At 43.2% G+C, this 24,064-nt stretch overlaps 1 protein-coding gene across 2 annotated transcripts in view; it reads left to right on the top strand.

The window, feature by feature from the left end:
• Positions 1–24,064, top strand: part of ssbp4 (single stranded DNA binding protein 4) — an 83,336-nt gene that overhangs the window by 16,395 nt on the left and 42,877 nt on the right. For both annotated transcript variants that reach the window (XM_056378478.1, XM_056378479.1), the window contains exon 4: positions 5,585–5,669. In XM_056378478.1, coding sequence (XP_056234453.1) covers positions 5,585–5,669 — 85 coding nt within the window. The remainder of the gene's footprint in view (positions 1–5,584; positions 5,670–24,064) is intronic.

Below are 24,064 nucleotides of genomic sequence, written 5' to 3'. Positions count from 1 at the left end.
CAAACCCCCCCCACCCCCCACCCCCCCCTTCAACCTCCAGCCTCCCCCAAAACAAAAGCTCCAGATGGTAGGAAAGCCACCAACCTCCCTCATCCCTCACCCTTCGCTCCCCCTCCCTCAACCTTTGTCTGGAGGCCTGTCCCTTTGTTTGCGGAAGAGAGACCCCCGAACGGATTAACTCTTTGCATTCCAGCCTCTTTTGTGTTAAACAGCCAAATCTAAGACCCCGACCCCACCGCCACCCCAGCTCCACCGCCGCCGTCCCCTCCTCAGCTCCTCACTGAGGTTTTCTTCCCTCCTGTCTCTGTTTCTGTGGCTGTTTCCTGTAGGACAGCGTTGGTAGGTGGGGGGGGCTTCAGAATAAGACCGTGGCTGTAAGAGGGGGAGGGGGAGGGATGTTGGGGGAGGAAGAGGGAGGCTGGTGGTGGGGGTCACTCATCCACATCTGTTGTTATGGGTGGAAGGATAAAGAAAAGGCTCAGCGAGGGCTGCAGGTGTTGATTGTGTCATTAGCTCCCTCTCTATTGGCTGCTGCTAGTTGTCTCCTCCTTATCCCAAAATCGATTGCTTTAACCAGTTTTCACTGGATGGCCTCTGAATCCTCAATACACACCCCCACCCCCCATCACAGAAAACATTAACACACACAAAAACCTCAGCACAACAACAGTATGTAGAGGGATCCTCTGTGTGATAGCCTCTGGCTGAAATTCTTGTTTGTGAGGGGCAGAGAAAACAGTGAGAGTACAGCCAAGCTCTGCTCTTAAATGTCTGGGCTGCTCTTTATAAACACAGGTACCAGACAGTCTTCTTCGCCATTCTCCTTCTCCTTCTCTTCTCCTTGTCTAATTCATCCTTCTGTCTACACTTCATACCATTCAGACTGTAAATATGAGCAGCTGAGTCGGAAAAACCATTCACATCAGCCTCCTAATTGTAATTCAGAGTTGGAGACATTGGGATTTTTCTGACAGCTCTGATATTTCACACTTGGTGAAAAGAAGTACGGTGTCAACAACATGGTGGCAAAATGGCTGGAAAGTCTCCATCACTGGAGTCTAAATATAATCCAACATTTATACTCATACTGTTCGCATCTGGTCTCAGTTTCTAAACTACAAATATGTAACGAAACAAAAATGGCTCGTTTTATCTTATCTGGTGTGGCTGCAAGGTTAGCAGTGGGGGTAGCCATCTTGGAATAATGGAGGAAGTTTTTGCGTTCTTCTCAGTCTGCCAGCCTTTCATGAATGCACCATATCCAAATACAATCCAAGTCGTGTAGAGATACGGTAGTGAAGATATCGGGTACTTCCTAAAAGCGCAGACAACAAACTGCTTGAAGTAGTTGAGTTTGGAATAAATGGGGCCTGGTTTCACCACCAATTCATACCTGCCAAATTTAGGACTAAAATCAGTTCAGGTCAGTGCACCTGAGTAAACCCACGCAGAGCTTTCCAGTTCAACGTGTGATTTCACAGCATCGACTGAAAACTGTTTGACACACTGATGTTTGGGGGAAAGGACACACGGGGAGTCAAAAACAGGAGAAGCTGTGTCGCACTTTGCAATTTTATACAACCTCTGCTCCACAAAACAGATGTGGGATGGTTTGCAAACAAGTCGTGAGAGCGGAGAAGATGGTCAAGTGCTTTTGCAGAAACAACCCATTTTAACTTGCTGTTGCGTTTAAGGTGTCACCGTGATTCCATCGCTACCTATTTTGTATGAATTTATTTTGAATGTGTGATCACTTTGTCTCAGACTGTCCAAAAAGTCTGTGCCTGAGTGCAGGAATATCCTCCACCTGTCTAACAACACCCATGCAACTTCATTTTTTTGTTGCTTCCTCTTAAGCCGTTAATCTTCTTGCAATGACAGTTGCTGTATTTATTAGCCACAGTCCAAAGGGAGTGTTGCTGATTTACATGGCACTGTGATGTTGTTTCCTCCCGCTCACTGAACGCACTGCTGCTAGGAGAATAGCTGCTACTTGAGTCAAGGTAATAAAGACAACTGGAAGGGTTGTGTTTCTCCGCCTCTGCTCTTTGATTGCAGCATTTTGTCCCATTAAGAAGAGTCTGCTCTGATAAGAGGAGGAGACGGCATGGTTGGCTTTCTGTAACTTTATTTTTTGGATTCTGGTTCTTTCAGTTATGCTCTGTCGACCTCCTTATCTCAATTTGTCTCCATCTCTGTCTTAATTTCTATTTCTTTTCTCTTCTGACTGACTTAATGTCTGGTTAGATGGCTGGCCAAAGACATGCATAGGATTATCATGTAGACCTGCCACCAGCAGCCTGTCTTTCTGTGTCTTTGTTTACTCTCCTTATTATAATGGAAAAGCACATTGTAACCACTGGCTTTGTCAGACCACAGTTAATTGCAAATAATTATCGTGATGGCATTTCATTTTAGTAATTGTCTTCTTCTGGACGGCTGGACGCTAATCCCTTCCTCCTCTGTTCTGGATATAAAGTGTGTGTGTTTTTGTGTGTGTGTGTGTGTGTGTGTGTGTGTGTGTGTGTGTGTGTGTGTGTGTGTGTGTGTGTGTGTGTGTGTGTGTGTGTGTGTGTGTGTGTGTGTGTGTGTGTGTGTGTGTGTGTGTGTGTGTGTGCTGACAGTGCCAGCTCATATTTTTTCTTTAGCCTTGTTTCTCATTTGAATGAATGAAAAAAAAAAAGACTTTGCATGACTCTGAGCTGCAATTTAAATCTCTCCTGTGACCCTTCAAAGTAAGAGCAGTTAAAAGTTTCCCTCTTCACAGAGTTGTGTGGCTCAAATACCACTAGTTACTGCCCATAATACCATAAAGAGCTTCTCATGATGAGATGATTAGATTGAAATGATTAGATAATTGGATAGAAAATTTACTATTACAAGGGTGTGCAGAGTACAAGATTTCTTGCAGATTGCTGGTGCTAATTAACCGCGAATGTTGACTTCCCAGATAATTTCTAAAGATTAATGTCGTTGAAAAGGAAGCGACAACAACTATGACATGGGCTTACCCCCTAAATGTGGGTGGGACTGTCAGATCAGAGCAAACAATGGTCACATTCATTCTAGCAATAGATGAGCTGGCACAGTAAAACAGATTTTTCTTCCCCTGACGGCACCATGACCCTGAAAATTTAGTTTTCAGAGAATCTGTGTTTAATTAGGAGAGAACCAGAGTAATTTTGCTTGCTATTATAACACCTCTTCTCACCTAATGGCCCCTTTCATCTCCTTTTCTTCCCATTCTAACTCTATCCAGAAAAATCCATCCTATGTCAGCCACCTAAAAAATGATGAGAATAATGAAAGTCTTGCTTTCTCTGTTTAGTCCCGCCCACTAGTGATCCAGCTTCAGATTATGCAGAGACACACAGAATGAAATCTCCCTGCGTGGCTCAGACAGACGCAGGTCAGCTGTTCAAATCGCAATATATTTCAGACGCACAGGCCAGGAGATGTTAGATCACCTTGCCCCTACCCCCTGTGCCTGTACCTGCTTGTGTCTTTTCGGTAACAAACTGTAACCTGCGTCCCGTTTCATTTCCCTGAGAGCTGATTGAATTTGTGATGGCCGCGCCTTCTCGCTGCGGCTCCTCTGACGGAGCAGCAATCTCTTTAACACCAACCGATAGATATGATAATGTACACTGGCTTCATTGTCAAGTGACAGAAGGGCAGCACAACACACACACACACACACACACACACACACACACACACCATATGTGTTCACCACCGTCTTTGCACAGTCCCTCTCTGTTCCCTCTGCGCCCTCCTTGTCTAGAGGGGACCCCAGTGCTCGCTGAACGCCTCCGGGCACCAACTCTGTCTTTTAATCTTTAAATACTTTAATAACACATTTCTATTTTAGTTCATATGCTTTGAGAGGTTGGTACTGTGTGCCACAGGGTTGAAATTTATTGTTCTTTTTATTTTTAGGACACCTATTGTTGCACTCTTGTTTTGTTATGCCCTCAAATAACAAAAATCAAAAGGCAAAAGGGAAAGTGTAGATCAGTGATCAACAGTATTTTGTAATAACTGTATTTAGGAGATGATAACACTAACCCATGAAAATCAAACATCCTTTACGGTGGGAAATGACCAACATGTGACAGGGTGCCACTGAGCGATTCTCTGACAGTTCTGGGCAATCAGCTAATATTTTCTGCTCCATTTCGCAGTCTGTCATATCAAGTGTCACGGCTGTTCCTAACATCAGCACAAAGAATGCATGTAACAGTTTATTTGCACCTTTAAATGACAGCAAGAATTTCCTCTCATGAGTTCAGCAGTTCTGTTTTTCTTTTCTTTTTTTTAAATTTATTATACACTGTCCATGAAATCAATATCTTGAAGAAGGAGAACTCCTTAATGTGGACTGGCTTACCAGGTACTTAATTTCAGCGCAGTAATTAAGGGCCCATTTGGAGTGGGACCTGGTGGCTCCTGCTGCCCTGGAGGAGTGGGATTGGTCTAATTAACCAATATGAGTATGGCTGATTGGGCAGTAAGTAACATAATCACAGCTGATAGGACAATAACCTGCAGGTCAGCTGGGCAGACTGAGAGGAACATTTGGAGGCTGGTCCTTCCTGGATAAAAGCTCTGTGGAGCTGAGCTGCAGGCTTCAGGCTGGACTGTCGGGTTGCGGTGGCCAAAATGGAATCTGCACTTTATCTGACTGTAGAGGGTTCTGATTTTTACAAAGCTTTTTGATAGGGCTATCAAACCTCAATACTTTGTGAGCGCTGAGCAAAATGTGTCTTTATTGTTGAGTGTTAAAAACAGAAGAGCTGAAATGCAGAGTTGATTAATCAATTAATTGATCAACAGCAATTCAATTAAGTCCATTTTTAAGTAATATGTGAAAAAGAAATCAGTGGTTCCAGCTTACTGATGTGAATATTTGCTGGGGTTTTTTTGTCGTCTATGATGATAAAGTACATATTGTTTCGTTTGGACAGTTGTTCGGACAAAACAAGCAGTTGAAATATATAACTTCAGTTTTTCATCAGTTGCAGCTCTGTTGTCAAGTATTGAAAGGTAACATCAAATGCATTGAAGGTCTTGTTTACATGTTTTTGGATCAGATATTTTCTGATTTATATCAAAGCTTTTATAGTGTTTTATTTAGTAAAAGACGGAAGATTCCCACATGTTGCTCTCACACTGAAGACATTTATTAAATTGATACTTGAAACCCATGTTTTGCTCTCAGCAGTCTCCTCCAAACTATTAAATTTTGGCAAGTTCTTTTATGGTTCTTATATTAAGAGGCTGTTGCTGCTGTCACTTGTGATTTGATTCATAAAAACTAATGAATAATGTGTGATCATTGACTTTAGTTTTTCATATTCATACCAGTACTTAAACATTTCTAACATAACCTGCTTTAGTAGTCATATAAGATTCTTTGGACCTCTCCATCCGATCACTTTAACCACATGAACTCGAAACTTGTTTCCATTAGAGATTTGCAACCATATCCACAACAGAAACACAAGAAGCAGGAACATTATATGTCTTTGGATCACACAGGAAAGTGTCTAACTACTGTCGCTCTCTTGTCTTGTGTGCACAGTGTATTCTGGGATCTGTACTGCGCTGCCCCGGACCGGAGGGAGACATGCGAACATTCCAGCGAGGCCAAGGCTTTCCATGACTATGTGAGTGAACTTAACCAACCCTCGGGTTGTGTACGAGGGGCACAAATATACACACAACAACCACTTGGACACTCACATTCACACATGGTTATGAGCAGAGAGCACACGCAGAGTGTGTATCAGAGAAACTATTCTGACTGTGATAATGCTGCTGGTTCTTGTTTTGACATGTTTCTTGCTGTCTGCATGTCTGCTGTGTCTGCAGCACCCTCTGTTCTGGATGGGACAGACTGGATAGGCTGCTTTTAAAAATGCAGCACCTATGAACACCAGTTATATATTTTATGGGAAAGCCCTTAGACTTCCATCTTTGAATTTTTAAAGTCTAGCAGAGGTCTTCATGGCATTCTGCCTCATTTCACACGTCCCACCTTGATCGGTTATCTAACGTAAGCAGCACAGCGCTGTAACTCAGCTGCTGCCCGCACTTCCTCAAACGCCGACCCCTGACCCCTCAGGTCTTAGCGAAACTGACAGCCTGAGGTGAAAGGTCGCAGCAATGCCTGGCTATTTATTGGTTCACTCACTGTTTCGTGAAAGGTCAAAGCACATAAAGCAGCTGGCTGATCACACGAGCACATTAACACACACATTCACACACAATACATATACACACAGGACACATTTAGAGCTGGACAGGGCTTTGCTCGGCGTGGCTGCAGTGGCTGGACAGGGCGATGAAAGGTCAGGGTTTACAGCCCCCTTGACCCTCTCATCTTCTGGAGAGTTGGAGCAGTCGATCAGTAACCTATCAAACACACACACACACACACACACACACACACACACGTGATTTTGAAGCGCTGGTTGATGTGTGAGTGGAGTCTTTGTTGTTCCAGCTCTCAATATTACAAATTACTATTCTGTTGTGATTATAGCCTTTAATACGTGAATGTGTTCCTTTTTTAACGTGTCCTTACTATATCAAATATTTGCTTCATGTTGCTTGAGTCATGTTTGAATAAGGATTACATGGGCATGGGTTACGATGTTGACTGGACAGGCCTCTTCATTATGGTTCCACCTTGGCAGAAGTGAAACCTGAAATGGATTAGAGGTGCTATTCTTACCATACGCATTTCATTCAGGCTGTATTAGCCCGTAGCCACTCGCCCATTCAGCTGAACTCTCTTATGAGGTTTGACAGTAAAAGTGTGAGCACTTGTCAGCTGAACAGATTACATTTGTTGTGCATGTACTATGCATTTGTGCGTGCCTGTGTGTGTGAGCATCGGCACGGGTTGATGTGTGCATCTCTGCGTGTGTGTGTGTGTGTGTGTGTGTGTGTGCGTGTGTTGGACAACCATAAGATTAATTACATGGTTAATTAAACCTAGTAGTTAATTAAATCTGACAACTGTGTCTAATTAATCTAAATGCCATATAATTTCCTACACCTTTCTCCAGAGGTAGGCCAGCTGGATACCTGCATGTCAGCTCTTTAACAGCTTTGACAGGCCCGGTCAATATACGGCAGAAGTTTCAAGCTTCCAATTTCTGCCACTGTACAAGCTGCATTTTAATAGTCCATGTGTTTCAGTCTGTGGTGACATTAATCAGTCAGGATCACTAATTCTGTTTTGTGTTTGACCATAGAGGGAATCAATGAAATATAGACTTAAATTGGAGTGAAGGACTTGAAAGGAGGCTATGAGGTCTGGTGAGCTCTTTTTCTTCAACAGACAAACACATAACTTAGTTCAATGATTCAGACGGTGTTGTTTGACCTTTTGACCTGGCTCAAGTTCAGGAGGTCAGAGTGACCCGTGCCGTCATACTGAAACTGTGGATTTTTTGGCGACGCATCAGACAATTAGTTGTTAGTTTCCCTTTTTGTTTCCCCTTATTTAGTGTGACGGTTAGAAAAATCATCTTCTACCACCTTTTTTCAATTTGTTATTGAAGCTTTATGATGTTTACACTGAGTGAAATATTCTCATCCAAGACTATGATTTTATTGTTTCACAATTTTATCTAATGGAATTATTCTAGATGTCAGTGTTTGGCTGCACAGCAGGAGTTGGTAATGAGTGACTCAGGGGACTGCAGGGTTTTAGTAATGCTATTTTATAATAAAGGAATATTATTCATTTTACTTATATTGATTTGGTCTGTTACTGATTATAGATGTTGGAACTTGAGATTTAACAGTCAACAGTAAAGCGTGACAGTAAAGTGTGTGTGCGTACACAGAGGGTGTGGCTGAGGCTAAGACAACATAAAAAGCATGAGCAGGTGAGAGTGAGCACATGTACTTTTGCGTCGGTTACTGCGTGTGTGTGTGTGTGTGTCTTTGTGTATTTGTGTGACAGAGAGGGAGAGAGAGTGTCAGGGTCAAAGCGTGTGAATCCCCGGGGTGATGAGGGGTCTGTCTGTCTCTGATTAACTCTGTCTCCTTGGTCCCCGCAGACCGACGGCCTGATCAAGTCTCTATCACGGCCCCTTGCTGATAACGGCTCCCTCATTCCCCCGAGTCGCCCTGGATCACAGAGTGAAAAACAACACGGCTCCCAGGAGTCACACACACTCCGCTCTGTGTGTTGCTCAGCAGGAATAGGGAAAGAGGAATGTTTGCAAGATAAACCAGGATTGTTTTATTTATGCTTTATTTTTTTATATAATTGACGGTCTTTCCTGGTAGCTACGCTGTCAGTTTGTTGTGGATAACAGTGAGAAAATACCGGCCCGGCGCTGTAAAATTGATATTTAGAAATACAGTTTTGCTTATTTGTTTCCTGGAACTAATTTGGTTGCTAGGCAACATTGAGCCAGAGTAGAGTCTTAGTTACAGATTTGGTTTGGCTCAGCTCAGTTTGGCTCAATTTGGCCCGGTTTGAAGGCAGCTCTTACTCAGCCCTGTCCTACTGGCCCTCACTGAGAGCGATGATGTAGACTTTGTGGACTCTCCAGTTTGGGAAAGATAATGGAATATAATGTGCTAATCCTCAGATCTGGGGACCAGTTGACAGCTAATCCAGGGGAATGTGGTGGGATTGGAGCCCTGGCCAGACTCCCAGAACTGGAGGCCTCTGACTAGCTGGATCGCTGGTTGGCTTCACCCCTGGATGGTGAATCTGCTATCATAGCCACGCGTAAAAAACTCATATGCAGGCCCATTTGTGTGCGTATCACACACCCACACTCGTATGCAAATGAATACTGACTCTCAAAAAGACAGCGAGATGATACTGTATCATACAGAGCTGGAACAGCCTGAAGTCTTGTACCTCTGTAAAGCAATTTAAGTGGTCTCTCTTGTCGTCTTAATTGTTGGAGTTGTGTTTCTGTCCTTCCTCTTCACAATCCCTTTTAATCATGTTTATTTCCTAAAAGAGATCTGCACATCTTATAGTCCTCTTTTCTGCTGGAATTTGGATGTTCCTCAAAAGAGCACTTTGTTGAGGAATCGTGTTTGATTATAAGAACATGGCACATCTTTAGTAACTCAATATGAATGATTAAAAGACTGGAGCTTTGTGATGAAGAAAGCATACATATTGACGAGCGGGCAGGCAGGCAGGCAGGCACGCACGCACACACACACACACACACACACACACACACACGCACACACATTCTTGCTCACATTAAAGAGAGCAGAAGAATGAGTCTCTGTCTTCTCTGTCTCTGACACACACACACACACGCTCACACACACACACGCACACCCTTGCAATCACAGACAAACAGTCTTTCAGGAAGTGATACACTCAGCCTTGTTGTTGCAGACATTTTGCTTTTCCCCAGCCAGAGGTCACAACCCTGAACATCTGCGATTCATGCCAATCCGGGTGCACTGCCTGCGGAGTGTCACAGATTTAGTGCCACAAGTGCGTCATTCACATCGCAGTGCTTCACTGACTCCACTCGGCTCTCGGCTCACTGACGAGAGCTGTCATGATGATGGTTGAGATGGAGGAGTCAAATATGGGCATCTGACATTTCCTTTAGGAAGTCGCACCTCATCCAAAAATAGACCACATTCACAAAATCAGTATGAATGCATTTGGGAATTGAAACATTCTCTGGTTGCAGCCTCTTAAATGTGAGAATTTTCTATGAGCTTTTCTATTTTTTACCTATTTGTTAATTGAATATTTTGGGGGATTTGGACTCAATTGGGCTGCAACTAATGATTCTATTCATTATAGATTCATAGTTTTGTCCACAAAATATCAGAAAATAGTTCAATATGCCTATCACAGTATCCCTGAGACCAAGCTGACATCTGACTAGTACTCCAAAACCAAATAATATTCAGTTTACTGTCATATAAGACAACAAAAGGCATCAAATATGTGGCATTTGAGAAGCAGGAACAAGCAGTCATTTGGCACTTTTACTTCTTACTAATCAATCGATTATCAAAACAGTTGCCAATTAAATTTCTGTTCATCCGCAAACCAGAAACTCGAATAATTGTTTGAGCTCTAAATCAATTAATCTACATAGAAATATAATGAAAAGAAATGTTGTGGCCCTAATCTGATCTGTTCCCAGCATGCAGTGCACAGGCTGTGGATAGATGGAGGTGCACTGTTGGCTGTTGCCTGGGGATTCTTTGAGAGGGTTAAACATTTGTTAGGCTGAACCACAGTAACAGGTGGCACAAGGGGAGGAGCTGCACTCAGTAAACAACCGTTGATGGCCAAGCCTTTGTCTGGACTCTGTGTGTGATTTCGTGTGTGTTTTCCATCTCCACAACTCCCTGTGTTGCCATACCAGGTGCTCACTCGCCTAATTTAATGCCACACGTCTGCTGAAACCCTTCCTTCCCTTTCATAGCCGTCTTTGTCTCTGTCTTTTTTTTTTTTTTTCTTTTTGCAAAGACAGAATTTACTCATCCTGCACCGTTTTTCCTGCTTCAATTCCTCTCAGGTCTTTTTCACCCCCCCACCCCCCCAACATCCTCCACCTCCCCCTGACGCTCTTTCTTTCCTTTCCTCCCCTCTGTTCCACACTCTCTTTCTTACTCCTCCCCCTCTCTCCTTTTGCCTCCCTCCCTCCCTCCCTCTCTCTCAGAGGAGATTGATTGGGTAATCTGGCTGGGTGCCAGCAGTGCCCGCTTTCTTGCTTGGGGGAAGGAGAGAAGCGGGGGCGACATGACGACATGCAGGAATAATAATAACATCCATAAAATAGGCAGAGTAGGTATGGATGGAGGGATGAGGAGAGAGAGAGAGAGAGAGAGAGAGAGAGAGCGAGCGGGGGAACGGAGTCGACGTTGGCACAGCGATATCTTCCTCATACAGATTCTCCTGTCCATTTTCAGTTTAAATATAGCCTACACACACAAATGGCATGCCACAACATTGTGTCTCCATTTCTGTCCGTCTCTATCTGTCTTCCTATCTTTCTGCCCCCCCCCCACTCCTGCCACCTCCGTTCACGCCTGTGTCGTCTTTTAATATCAAACGGTGCGTGGAGTGCAGGCTGCAGGCAGATGGGCGTTGAGCGAAAGGACGCTGTCTTTGTGTGCCATTGTTTACCGTTGTTACCGTCTAAATGAAAAAGGCCAGTAGGCTCCTCTGTCTGTGTATACCTTTCCCTATCTGAGGGAAGCAACAAAGCCTGAAAGTGCTGCCCTCAAGCTGTGTGTGTGTGTGTGTGTGTGTGTGTGCGTGCGTGTGCGTGTGCGTGCGTGTGTGTGTGTGTGTGTGTGTGTGTGTGTGTGTGTGTGTGTGTGTGTGTGTTCGGCTGGAGGTCTGCAAGTGACAGAAGCAGAAGATCAAATATTGTTTATGATTCCCTTCCTCGCAGGTTCATTCTAGGCAAGCTTAAACTGTGCAGTGGTTTAGCATTTGATCTCGACCCTGCGAGCATGGGCTCCTGGATCAGTGTTTGACAGAGACAGACATGGAGACAGAGTCAGAAAGGCAGAGTGACAGAGGGGAGAAGAGAAGGGGAGACGGAAAGCAAGAGGGAGGAGTGTTACAGGAAGACAGAGGTGTCTACACTGGGGACTCTTTTTGAAGTCTGCATTTTTCAGAGTTTATCTTAGTTTAGGAGCTAGCTATGCATTGCAGCCTGCTAGCCAGAGCAGTGTAAATGCCATGAATCCGCCTGTGCAAAGTTATTGTAGGAGCCAAACCCTGCAGCGTTTACTTTCCCTCCTTGCATGCAGATTTCCATCCCAGTCCCATTTAATTTCCCTAACCCAGTTACCCATGAATGCCCTCTTAGTTGCAACATCATCATCCATAAAATTTAAACGAATGCTTTAAATGAATACTACATTCTGGGAAGTAGTGGCAACTCCTCGGGGCATTTGTTTATCTCTCCCAGTGAAACTCGGGTGAAAGCTGCCAATTTTGTTTCAGTTTAGTCATTTTCAGGAAATATATTGTGGTTCAATAATAAAAAAAAAAAAAAGGCAACATTCATCACTTGTGTGCCTCGACTGTAACCAGTTTACTGTGGAGAATTGAAGTGAGCAATTTGTCAGGGGGTTGGAAGTTCAAGGGCGACCTTCCGTGCCAGAGGTGTTTACGTCTGTGGCATCTTGTCTGTGGCGTTTCTCCTGCCAAGCTTGCATCTCCTGACTGTGCTCAGACATTAGCATGCACACATTCACCATCTCTCTCACATCTTTGAAGTACCCAGACACTGGTGACTCCCAAACCACATCCACTTATCCATTTATCCGTTGTGTGAAAAGATCCTGTCCTGCACAAAATGGCATAAATTACTGCACTTATGATCCTTCTGCTGTGTTTGCTTTTGCTTAGTTTGAACTTTCCTTTGGCAACCTGTGCTGACTTGGTGTTTTTATAACTCTTTGTCCTAAGTCTGGGAGGTGAGGGCAGAACAACCTGGTATAAGGTTATTACAAAGTGAGGTAACTTAGTGGAAGTTTTTATGTGTGTGAGAGAATTTGACTGTTTTACTAAGTAAATTTCAAGCAAGATTTTTTTCTCAAAGTGAAGCAACGCTGCTCGCCTCCGGTCGGCTTTTCCAGCTGTGGTGCTCCCTGTTCTCTCTTCCCAGAGCAAAGCTTGGAGCAGCACTCCATTACTGCCGTTCCTCATTAGGTCTAAAACACTGACGATGGTTACAGGGATTGTCAGACGGGTCCCAGGGAGTGAAACCTATCTTTAAACATACACTCCTGTTGGTTAACTCGGGCAGTTGAGAAGCCATTTCCTTCTTTTATGCCAAGTCCCTAAATTAAATCAGCTCACACTGTAGCGGCTGTAGTGGACATAATATGAGAAAAGTTAGATTTTTAAGTCAAGCTTGATTGCTGACTCTTGTACAGGTCCACAAGCACACATTAACTGTCCGCTGAGGGATTTAGTGTTTGGCGAACGGTGCAAGTTGAGGACAGAAAAAACTGGGATGTTGTGTGATAGCGTGAGACGACACTCTTAAGGCTGTATGGATTAAATGGTATTCACAAAAAAACATACTGTATGTACAGTATTTAATATTTTTTATATTACATGCAATATGTGCAAAAATAATCACAATAAAGTATAACTCAAGTTATATATGATAGAAGGTGTTTTAGGTCTTTGTACTTCACCTCTCCTCTGTTCCTTCGCGTTGTCTGCTTTGTTAGCATACCATGAAGGAATTTCTTCAGATTTGGCACAAATTTCCACTTTGAACTGATTAGAATTTGGTGGTCAAAGGTCAAAGGTCAAGGTCACTGTGACCTCACAAAACATGTTTTTGGCCATAGCTCAAGAAGTCATATGCTAATTATGATACATTTTCACACGGATGTCTAATAGGATAAAATGATGAAGTGATATATCCAAAGGGTCAAAGGTCAACTCCACTGTGACATCAAATGTTCTGCAAAATCACTTTTGTGGCCATTATTCAACGCTGTACCTCAGGAGCAGAAGGGGAGATTGTGACCATATTTCACATTTGCTCGGATACTGAACTGGTGACACTATTCTTGGCTGCCCACCTTGAGACTTTGGTGGTTGTGCAGATCTTCTGTGCTGGGACAGACATGGATTTAAACTACAACAACATGTAGAGTGTAAATTGATTGAAGGAGACGTAGAACCGTGGCACTGTACTTCTAGTCCTACATGTTGCTCGCTTGTATTTACATGTTACAAAACCACTGGTCACGTCAAACATAGAGGCCATTGGTTTAATGAATAGATTGTTTGAATCATAAAAATGAATTAATGCTGATTGTATCTGTCTTCAGATTGAACAGGTAACTTGAGCTTCACTCACTCTCTCAGTACAGAACTGCTTTTCTGCTTAGATTTTGCTGAGTTTTAGTTTCATCCTATTTTTTGGAGATTGTAACAATCTTTTTTCTAAAAGTCACTCGTGCCTTTTTCTTTTTTTCCCCCCCTAGTTTCTTTGTCCGAAATCTTTCTCCCTCTCACCCACACACTCTCCTGCTCTTTCTCCTTTGCCTCTGCCTCTCTTTGTGGCACTGGGCAGGCTTGTAGCTGGCAGACGTTGCAGCCTGGCACAGTGTGTCCCTGGCACAGCGGGTGTGTGTCTCTGCATGTGTGCGTGTGTCTGCTGTCTGCTGCACAGTTCTGCCAGTCCACCAGTCTCAAGTACCAGCTGGGCACCCAAACTCACAACCAAAATAAACTGGCCGCGCTATCAATGAGCCCATGGGTGGAAGCGTGTGTGCGCGAGCGTGTTTGCTTGTGTTTACGTGTGCACGCACACGTACACATGTCTATGTGTGTGTGTGTGTATTGCTGATCGGACACCCCGCTTATTAAGTCTCATTGAACTGAGTGGTGAAACAAACACAGTCCTTCCTCAGATGAATGCCTGAGATGTTCGCCTGTCTCAACTTTGCATTACACTGAAGCCCTCCCTGCGAGGATTAAAGACTAAAACAATTACAAAGCCTTATTTGCAATTTAAATTCTCCTAAATGCAGACTTAATCCCCATTTTCCAAAGGCAGCAATACTGAGAGGCAGAATAAGTGTGTGAGAGAGATCCAATTCAAGCCTCTGCTGGGGTTTCTGATGCTAAAATAACACTTATAAGTTATAGGGGGGATAATGAATGTGCTTTGAGCTGGTGGAGTTATATTTGGAGAACAGTTTGTTTCTGTTAAAAGCCTGTCTTTGTGATGACAGGATGAATGCACAGAATCAGCAGGGGAGTCTCAGTTTTTCACACCGTTTGTGCAAAGAGACGTACTCACATCCTCGGAAATATTTGCATTTTCTATTATTTGTATTTGTATTTTTATATTCACATGCGTGTGCGTTGAGGTGTCCTGATGGCGGGGGCCACAGTGAGCTTGCTTTACTGCTGCCCAGGGTATATTTACGACAGTGACTTTAATGCAGTGTAATGATTATTTTTATTCCAGGTACTTCCGCAGCCTGTTCGCTCTGAGTGGAATGACTCCCCATTGGCCCACTGATTACCTCTGTGGCTGCTGCCACACCTGGCTCCTTCAGCTCTCCTCTCTCTCCACCATTACACCTTCAGAACGTTCCCCCTTTTATTACTCCACCATCATCTGTTCATCCCTCTCTCTCAGTGTACCTTTACCCATATTCAACAATGGGCTACACCTTCAGTTTATTCAGTCTGTTTGGTCTTTTTTTCTGCTACAACCCCTTCATCATCTCCCCATGTCCTCCTGCCCTTCCCTTCTCCTTCTTCCCTCCGTCATTACACCTTCACTCCTCTACCTTTCCTCCACCTTTAGTGCTATGATTTCAACTTGTTGATTGTATCTACCTTCACACCTTCATAGCTTTTCTTTTGCTGCCCCTGCTGTAACACCCGAAAGCATGAAAACATGCTCTTACTTCTGCAGGTCTGTGAACGCACACCTCTGCAGGGTGTGCGTACAATATACTAATATGTAAGTGTACGGGACATTTATCAAACCAAAATGCACATGAAATAAACAAACATTACAAAAGCAGCAACATAGAATAGATTTGAAAATAATGAAAATCAGTTGTTACACTTTTTACACTTACCTTTAGCTCATTTTCAACTACATCACCTTCCTGCACTCACTGCTGATCACCTTACGGCAAATGAATGGTGCTAAAACAGAGCAACATATAAATGGATCATGATATATTTCTTTCTTTCCCTCCTCGCCTGAATTCCAATGTTTCAGGTCAGCGTGTTTTTATTTTCTGCCTCTCAAGTTCTGACAATAAAGGACTAATCTAATATAACTCAGAATCTTCCTCTTCTGCTCTCTATTTTAAAGAATTTCTCTCAAGGTTCTCGCTCTCATCCTGCATGTCCTGTTCCCTGGGTTCCTCTGTTATCTATCCTCAAATCTTATCTTTTGAACTTTCCCTCTTATTCACTCACAGAAGAAGAAAACAGCTTACGCAAACTGTGCTAGCAGTTAACATAACACAACACCTTTGGACCGATGCTAGTCGTAGATCTGGAGCTTGCACTCCCACACTGAGTACAAGTTGAACGTTTGATTTATAGACTTAATTAAAAGTGCGTCTAATGAGGTCAGTCATTTTTTAGTAACCTTCTGAAGCCATCGCAAAACTGCTGACTATTGACAAACTACTTGGGAGGAGCAATGAGTTAATACTTGTTGGAACTGTTTTTGATTTTTAGATTTGAGGCTCAGTTGTTTCATCAGATCTTTTTATATATCTTCAACAACTTCAGTTTGAGTTGGATGTTTCAGTGCTACCTTCCACCTTTCACTGACATTCAGGAGAATGACCTGTGTTGTGGCTTTTAACTGAATGCTTGCTCCAAAACTATTATGTAGATATGTGTTTAAAAAAATAGTTCCCCCCATCTGCTAGTCCTCTACACACCTGCACAGCCAGTGGCCAGCCACAACACTTTGTGCTCTCTGTTTTAAACCTGTGTTTAATCAGGAAGCTGCTCAGACAATGGGCAGTTGTTGTTGAACAGTGTGTTATATCAAAAATTATAGAAAAATGGGATGGAGTCACTGTCATTGTTTATTTATACCTAACAATATTAATCTACAGTATTAAGACATTTTCATGTAGCATGGATTCCCTGCAACACATATTGTTATATAAGCAGAAAGCTTGTTGTTCTTTTGGAAAGAAAATGTAGCACTGGGAAGATTTTTCTGTCCACGCTGATGTTCATGCTTCTTTCTTGGCCACTGTCACAGTTGCTTAGAGTTTATCTTTTGCATAGTAAAGACAATAGCGCTATAAATAGATGTGTTTGTATATTAGTGTATCTGTGGATGCATGTGCGCATGTGACTGTTTTTCCCCTGAGTGAGCTGCAGCACGGCTATTAGCCAGCTTTAAGGGCAGCACAGGGTCAGGGACGGCCTCTGCTGCCGTTTAGGGTTAATTCTTTGGAGAGGACCTGAAAATCCAAAAATTCACATCGTGTACTTAGTAATAACTGCATCGTGTGAACTTCCAACTTCAACTCCGCTGTCTGGATGTAAGCCTTCAGATCAAGTATTTATATCTGTCGTGATTAAGTCCAGTGTATAAATAGGGCAACACATCTGTTTGGACTTATTTAAGTTGAAGTGTATGTTCATGAATGTATGTGTGCGCGCATAGAAAAAGGGAAAGAAAACTACGTGCACATGCTTGCATACACTACACATGTTATTCCACTTGTGCCGTCTGCACTGTTTGATCTGTTTTCATTTCATCAGATCGTTTCTGTAAATAGCGACATTTCGAATACAGAGATCCACTACACTGCACTGCACTCTGTTGCACTCTGAAAAAGGTCAGCTTTCACTGAAGGAGTGTGTGCGACCAGCCGTCGCTCTGCCAGTGTGAGGGAGAAGAGAGAGGTTTCTTCTGAACAACTGGAGCAGTTCAGTTTGGTTAGATATACTATAGACTCCTGCTTTATGTTGACTTGGTTTGGATGATAGCTCGAGTTTCTTCCTCTCTATAAGAGAAGCAGTTCTGTGCTGTGCTGTGCTGTGCTGTGCTGTGCTGTGCTGTGCTGTGCTGTGCTGTGCTGGACTGAGCTGTCCTCTTCTGTGCTGAATTGTTCTGCTGGATGCTGTAATCTCTTCAGTGCATGGCCAGATTACTGTCTGCTCCATATTGTCTGGTGGCGGGCTGCAGGATGGAGAGACGGCAGGAGGAGGGGAGAGAGGGAGTGAGGGAGGGATGGAGGAGGCTCTGCTCTGATCTGCTGCTACATAAGGAAGATTACCTTTTTATTAATGTATCCATCTGGACGTTTACTATATTTGGTTGTTTGTTCGGTCTATTTGTTTGTGTTTAAGGATATACTGTATAAACCTTATGAGATTTCAATCTAGATAAACCAAAGCTGAGATTAGACATATGTGTTATTTCCCAAGAGTTGCCAACCAAATGACTAAATCACACTGTAATATAATTATGATTAGATAGTATTAAAATATGTGTTGAATTCCCTTTGTGACTAATTGTGTAAATTCATTGTGCTATTTATCCAGAACATGAAATTATTTTTAAAAATTGAGTGATTTCCAGTAAAGAAAAATGAAAGAATTTGAGTATTCATTGTGCCCCCCCACCCACCCACCCACCCAACCCACACCCCACCCAACCCTCCTACCACCCTCCACCCTTCCACGCGTCTTCCTCTCCATCTCTTTCTGTCTCCTGTGCACTCTGTGCAGAAATGATTTCCATTCCTGCTGAATTAATGAGGTTCTGCTGAACTGAGAAAAGGCAAGGGGAGTGTGCGCACACACACACAGAGGCAGACGCGCACACACACACAGATGCAAGCAGGGAGACACACATACACAGTCACACACACACACACACACACACTCACAAGCACACTCTACTATAGCCATATTTAAGTCTGTATTCACTCTCACATTTGCACACAGTGATTCACTGAAGCTCGGCCACTTTTCGCCGTTTCAAAGCACAAACAGTGTTTTTTTTTGTTTTTGTTTTTAACGTCAATTTCAGGAAATGTAGGCAAAGTTGGGACAACAATCACAAATGAAGCTGAACTGAATCAACATATTTTCAAGTAGCAGCTAGCACCACACACACACACACACACACACACACACACATACAGACACACACACACACGAACACAAGACACATACTGTATACACGTAAACATGCAGCCTCATGAGTCAAGCCCCATAGCTGGGCCCAGTCACCATGGTAACACACTGCTGTGTGTATTAAACACTACAGTGGTTTGGGACTGTTGAAGGTTGTTAAACACCCCCAACCTCTACACCATCCTCACACACACACACACACACACACACACACACACTCACACTCACACTCATTCACACACATTTACACGTACACAAATGCAGGTTTCCCCCCGTCATCCCATGACATCCTGTGTCTCAATCTGTAGAAGAACCAACCTGCACTTTGTTCCTCATTTTCATTAACTAATGAACTCGCACAATAATCAGGTGAACAGCCAAACAGACACAAAGCTCAAAGACCTGATGAGCTGACGGGCGGCTCAAGTCTAGTTCATGCATTGTAAACACAGACAGTAGAAACACTAGTGAAGGAGCACACAGTCAAAAGGATGTAATTGCGGTGCAAGCGGCTGTTGTTGTGTGCCAGCTTGCGCGCCACTTGAAAGCTCCATCAAGGATCGGCTGAACAAAGAGGAGCAGAAAGTAACGGCTGATTCTGGTGAGGTTCTTCCTTGTTGAGCTGATTTTTCCTAAAGCACCACTAATGTGTGGAGTTTTCAGGTGTGCAGCCTGCATGAGAGGAGGCACCAACACAGAGATGCATAGACCACATCCACATTTCACATAAAGCTTGAAACAAATGAGAACCTTTGGGCACCACTGGCTGTGTGCAAACTGTGCTTTCTTTATTTCGGTCTTGTTTGTTTTTCTTTGTTTCTTATGTCTGTCTTGCTTCCTTTCTTCATTAAATGCACATGATCAGGCACATTCAGCCGCACACAAAAAAAAAGCAACCTCTCTCCTTCTCCCCGCTCTCTGCTGTCTCAGTGTTTTTCTTTCCCATTTATCATCACTGAAGCAAAGGAACTGATTCCAATTTCATGTGTTTTCATTCCATTCCTCTATTTGCTTATTTCTTCATCCCCCTCTCTCTATTTTGATCTCAGGCAACCAGTCAGCAGTCAATAATCTGTTAAATAGCATTGATCGCCACCATTTAGTTTCCTGGCCAGCTACTTACGTTGTAAAGCTGATCAATGGCTTTGAATGGGAACCACCTAGATAGCGGATTGACTGCTGGGACGCGCACTGCAATCATATCATTTGTCTTCATTTGCTGTTCAATTATTTGTTGTAATAGCTGCTGTCAAAAACAGCCCCATGCTGGCCCACAATGGCCCACGGAGCCTAAAACTGTAGAGTGCACGCTGTGCCAACATCCCTGACTGTCTCCACTCACCTTGACTCTGTGCCCCCCTCCCCCGACCCACCCCCCTCCCTCCATCACATTGCAGCTGTATGACACCAGAGGAAAGGCATTATATAGTAAACGGCATGAGTTGAACAGTATCACATGTCGAAAGAAGTATGGGGGTGTGTTCCTGTGTGTGTGTGCGTGTGTGTGTGTGTGAGAGAGAGCTTGTGTATGAGGGGTGGTGGACTTAAGTGAGTGTGTGTGAGTTTTGAGTGTACACAGATGGTGTCCATGCCTGGACGTGTAGATGAAGTTTGACCCAGACTGGACTTCCTCTGCCCAAGAGCCCCTCCGTGAAATCATTAATCACTTCTTGTAGGACACGGACACAGCCACGTGTGTCCACATGTGTGTTTGCACTTGTGTCTGTGTCTGTGTGTGTGTGTGTGTGTGTGTGTGTGTGTGTGTGTGTGTGTGTGTGTGTGTGTGTGTGTGTTTGTGTGTGAGACTTGGAGTGTGTCTGTGGGAGAGTTTGGCTAAGTTATTTGGTAAATAACACTTTTTGAAGAAGTGTGTATTTTGGATGTTAGAACAGGTGAAAAATACAAAGATACAAATATCTGAATTAAGACTGGATTTCAAAAACGCTATTTGTTTCTAACAGTATCTATGCTGCATTCTGACGGGGCTTGGTGCATCATCAGTGGCACATTTGCATTTTCCCTCCAAATGTTTCCTTTTCACCTTCTATCACCAGAGGTGTTTTCTGAGCTGTGACAGTACAAAAAGACCATGTTTACAGTGAACTCCAGTGGTCAGCATCCTTTTGAACCATGAACCACAACAACATTTGGATGCATTTAGAGACATCTGATGAAAATCTGATTAAAATTATCCACTTTTCTTAAAAAATCAGAAATTTGAAATGATAAGACTTTAAAAAGTAATGACACGAGATGTAACCTGTGTTTTGTTTCTTTGTTTTTTTGTTTGTTTTTTTTTTAATAATATGACACAAGGAAATGCAAATTCATTTTTGTGTATGTGGACCCAGAACCAGTAAAATGTTCATGTGCAGTTTGACTTGCTAAATGACTGAAAAAATCTGTTGTTTAACGACATTTTAATCAAATAATAGTTGCGGCTTTAGTTTTAAGCTCTTTTATCGGACTCGAGTTCAACTCTGATTTTTGTCTATAGGCAGCTGCACTGCAGACAGGGCCTGGTCAGCCTTTTCCACTTCTGGATCATCACTCAGTTACAACCACTCTGTCTTATCTGGCATCAACTTCCCTCCAACTTTCCTCTTTTCTACTGTACCTCTGTCTTTAAATCTCTTTCTCTCTGCCTCTTCTCCTCCTTCTACCTCCCCTGGTTTTATTGGAGAAGGAGTGTCCCCCTCCCCCTGCTTGTTTGAGGCGGCCTGCTCATATATCATAGTCTCTCCTCGCAGGATATCCTCCCTCTTCCTGTCTCTCCCCTCTGTTTCTCTCTTTCTCCCTCATTCTCTTCCTCTCTCATCACTCCGCTCTCTGTCAGCTGGGGGGTGGAGGAGGGGAATACCTGTTAACTCTATTTCTTTTCAGCACTTCAACACTCTTCCCATATACCCAGAGGACATGCTCCCACACACACATGGATGATAATGTTAGATGTCTGCACTTTACAACACAGAGGAGCGCAGCTTCACATGATTTAGAGTCGGTTTGGTTAATTAAATATCAGTGGTGTTGTTTGGAGTTACATTACCAGAACTCAAGTATGACCTGAATCACTTTTTACACCACTCGATTAATTCTTTTTACTTGACTTAATTTGGTTTATAGGGACACGCACTGGATCTCTGAACTGTGTTTTAAGACTTGAGATTTAGTGCATTGGCATGCAGAATGTCAGTACTCTGATTATTGAAACTGTCATGTACACAAATTGACTTGTTTATCTTATTTGCATTAAGGTCATAATTACATCATAACTTGATTAACAGGGCTGAGGCGCTCATTTAGATGCTCATCAGTGTTTCAGATTACTCCTGGCATGTGTGCAGATTTGTCAGAGAGGTTTGAAAAAAGAGCACTGCGGCCGGTGGTGGCTGAAGGATGAAACATTTTTACTTTTTGGAGAAAGCGTGAACTTACTGTCTCAAGTAATAGCACTTGCAAAAAGGTTCTCTGTAAATGTTACTGCAATAAGGAATAAATATTAGTTTAGTTCTTCCAGACTTTTACCATGAGTACCATTCATCTCAGCTCGGGCCACTGTGAAAGTTGCTTTATTGGAGACAGTCCTCTAAAAGAAGATAGAATAATATAAAATAATGTAAAAAGCAGCCTTGGTGTTCAAATGCCTAATATAACTGATGTTTACATTTACCTGAATTTTGTTGTCTCTCACAAGCAAAGGTAGAAATAATGTTGGTATTTAGAGATCAGGGTGGATGTTTGGGGGCACAGAATCTGTGACTTTGACACAATAGGCTGCTGTTCACACCCAGTTTCCCACAGGCAACTTCTTCCTTTAGTTTAATCTAACCTTTACTTGAAGCGGCATTTTATCTATATTTTGATAATGGCAACACATCAAATGGCAATGTGAAAAACTCAAAGCATGAGTCCATATGAATACAAATGTTGCTGGATGTTTGCCGAAGGTGTAAATTAGCAAGTTCAACATATCAGTGTAACAGATGATTTCATATTAAACTTGTTTTCATTGCCTCAGGTGACAAAAAATATCAGTTGTAGCAGGTTTAAGGCAGGAAGTACATGCATGGACACCAAATTGCAGGTCTAGCATGGAGTGACTATCAAACGAGTTGTAAAGAGCAGGTTTAACTGGAGAACATTAACATAACAGAAATGTTTGCTGGATAGCATAGATCGATATTACGTTATTATATTTATGGGTATTATATTAGCCATGATAGCACAGATCCCGCATGCTCCATTTAGAAGGCATGAGTGACCAGACAACACCGTCAATCATTTTTTACATTCAGTAGGCGCCAGCTTCACATCAACATTGCTCATTCCTTCACTCATTATGTCCTCCATGTTTGATGTTTGCAACACTGCTGATGAGATTTGAACTAAACTTGAGGGGATGGCACATTTCACCACAGATACGCAGCTTTTTCATTATTGAACTAGTTGGCCCAACAGGGGTTGAGGATGGTGGGGGTGGGGGAGTGGGGGGTGGAGGGGCTGCAACAATTGGTCAGAACGAGATAACAGTAAGGATTTGGTACCTATTGGCCATGAGGGGACTGTGTCATTTTCTACAAATATCATACAAAACAGATTTCATCATTACATGAATGCGAGGGCGTATTTCAACATGGTTTCCTGTTTGGTTCATTTTATTCACCACAGAACTGTCCTTCATCGCTCCCTCTCGTAACACAGTTTATTTGACTCTCATTCGTCCTTAATATCTTTCCTTTATGAGATTCATTATTCACTTCCTCCTTTTCATACTCCTTTAATTCAGCCCTGCACTGCCTCTCTCTGTCTCTCTCTCTCTTTTGCTCTCTCTCTTTCTCCTGCTTTCTTTCCTTTTTTCTACACCTTGTTTTTCTCTCTCCATGCCCTTGTTGTCATTTAGCTACTTCCCCTAGCTCTGCCCTCCTTCTCTTTTCTCTCTCTCCCCTTCCTCTATCCCTCCTCCTTTGCTATCTTACATTTTCTCTCCCCATCTCTTTCTCTCTATCCATCCTTCTGCTCTTTTACCCCCCCTTTCCTCTCCATCCCTCCATCCCTCCCTCTCTCTCTCTCTCTCTCTCTCTCTCTCTCTTCGGCTGAGGACAAGGAGGTGAAAGCCAAGCGGATTACAGTGGCAGTTTAATCTGGCTGACCCACCAAGGGATTGCTCTCTACTTTGCTGTGAGGCTGCAGGGCTGGAGGGCAGCAGGACTGGGTGGGTGTGTTGGGGGGAGGAGGGGGAGAGGAAGGGGAAGGAGACCAAGTTGTAGGGGGGGATGGGGTTCGGGTGGAGCAGTAAAGGAGGGAAGGGAAGAAGACGAGGAAGAGGGAGGAGAATGGGAGCGGTTGAATTTGGGGAATTTTTCCTGTTTGTCTGAAACAGAGAGCTGAAATGCTCTCCAG

The sequence above is a fragment of the Seriola aureovittata genome, chromosome 6 (genome assembly GCF_021018895.1).
Source record: "Seriola aureovittata isolate HTS-2021-v1 ecotype China chromosome 6, ASM2101889v1, whole genome shotgun sequence".
In the NCBI taxonomy this organism is placed as follows: domain Eukaryota; kingdom Metazoa; phylum Chordata; class Actinopteri; order Carangiformes; family Carangidae; genus Seriola; species Seriola aureovittata.
Note: the sequence above shows the minus strand (reverse complement) of the source record. Positions and strands in the feature narration are given on the sequence as shown.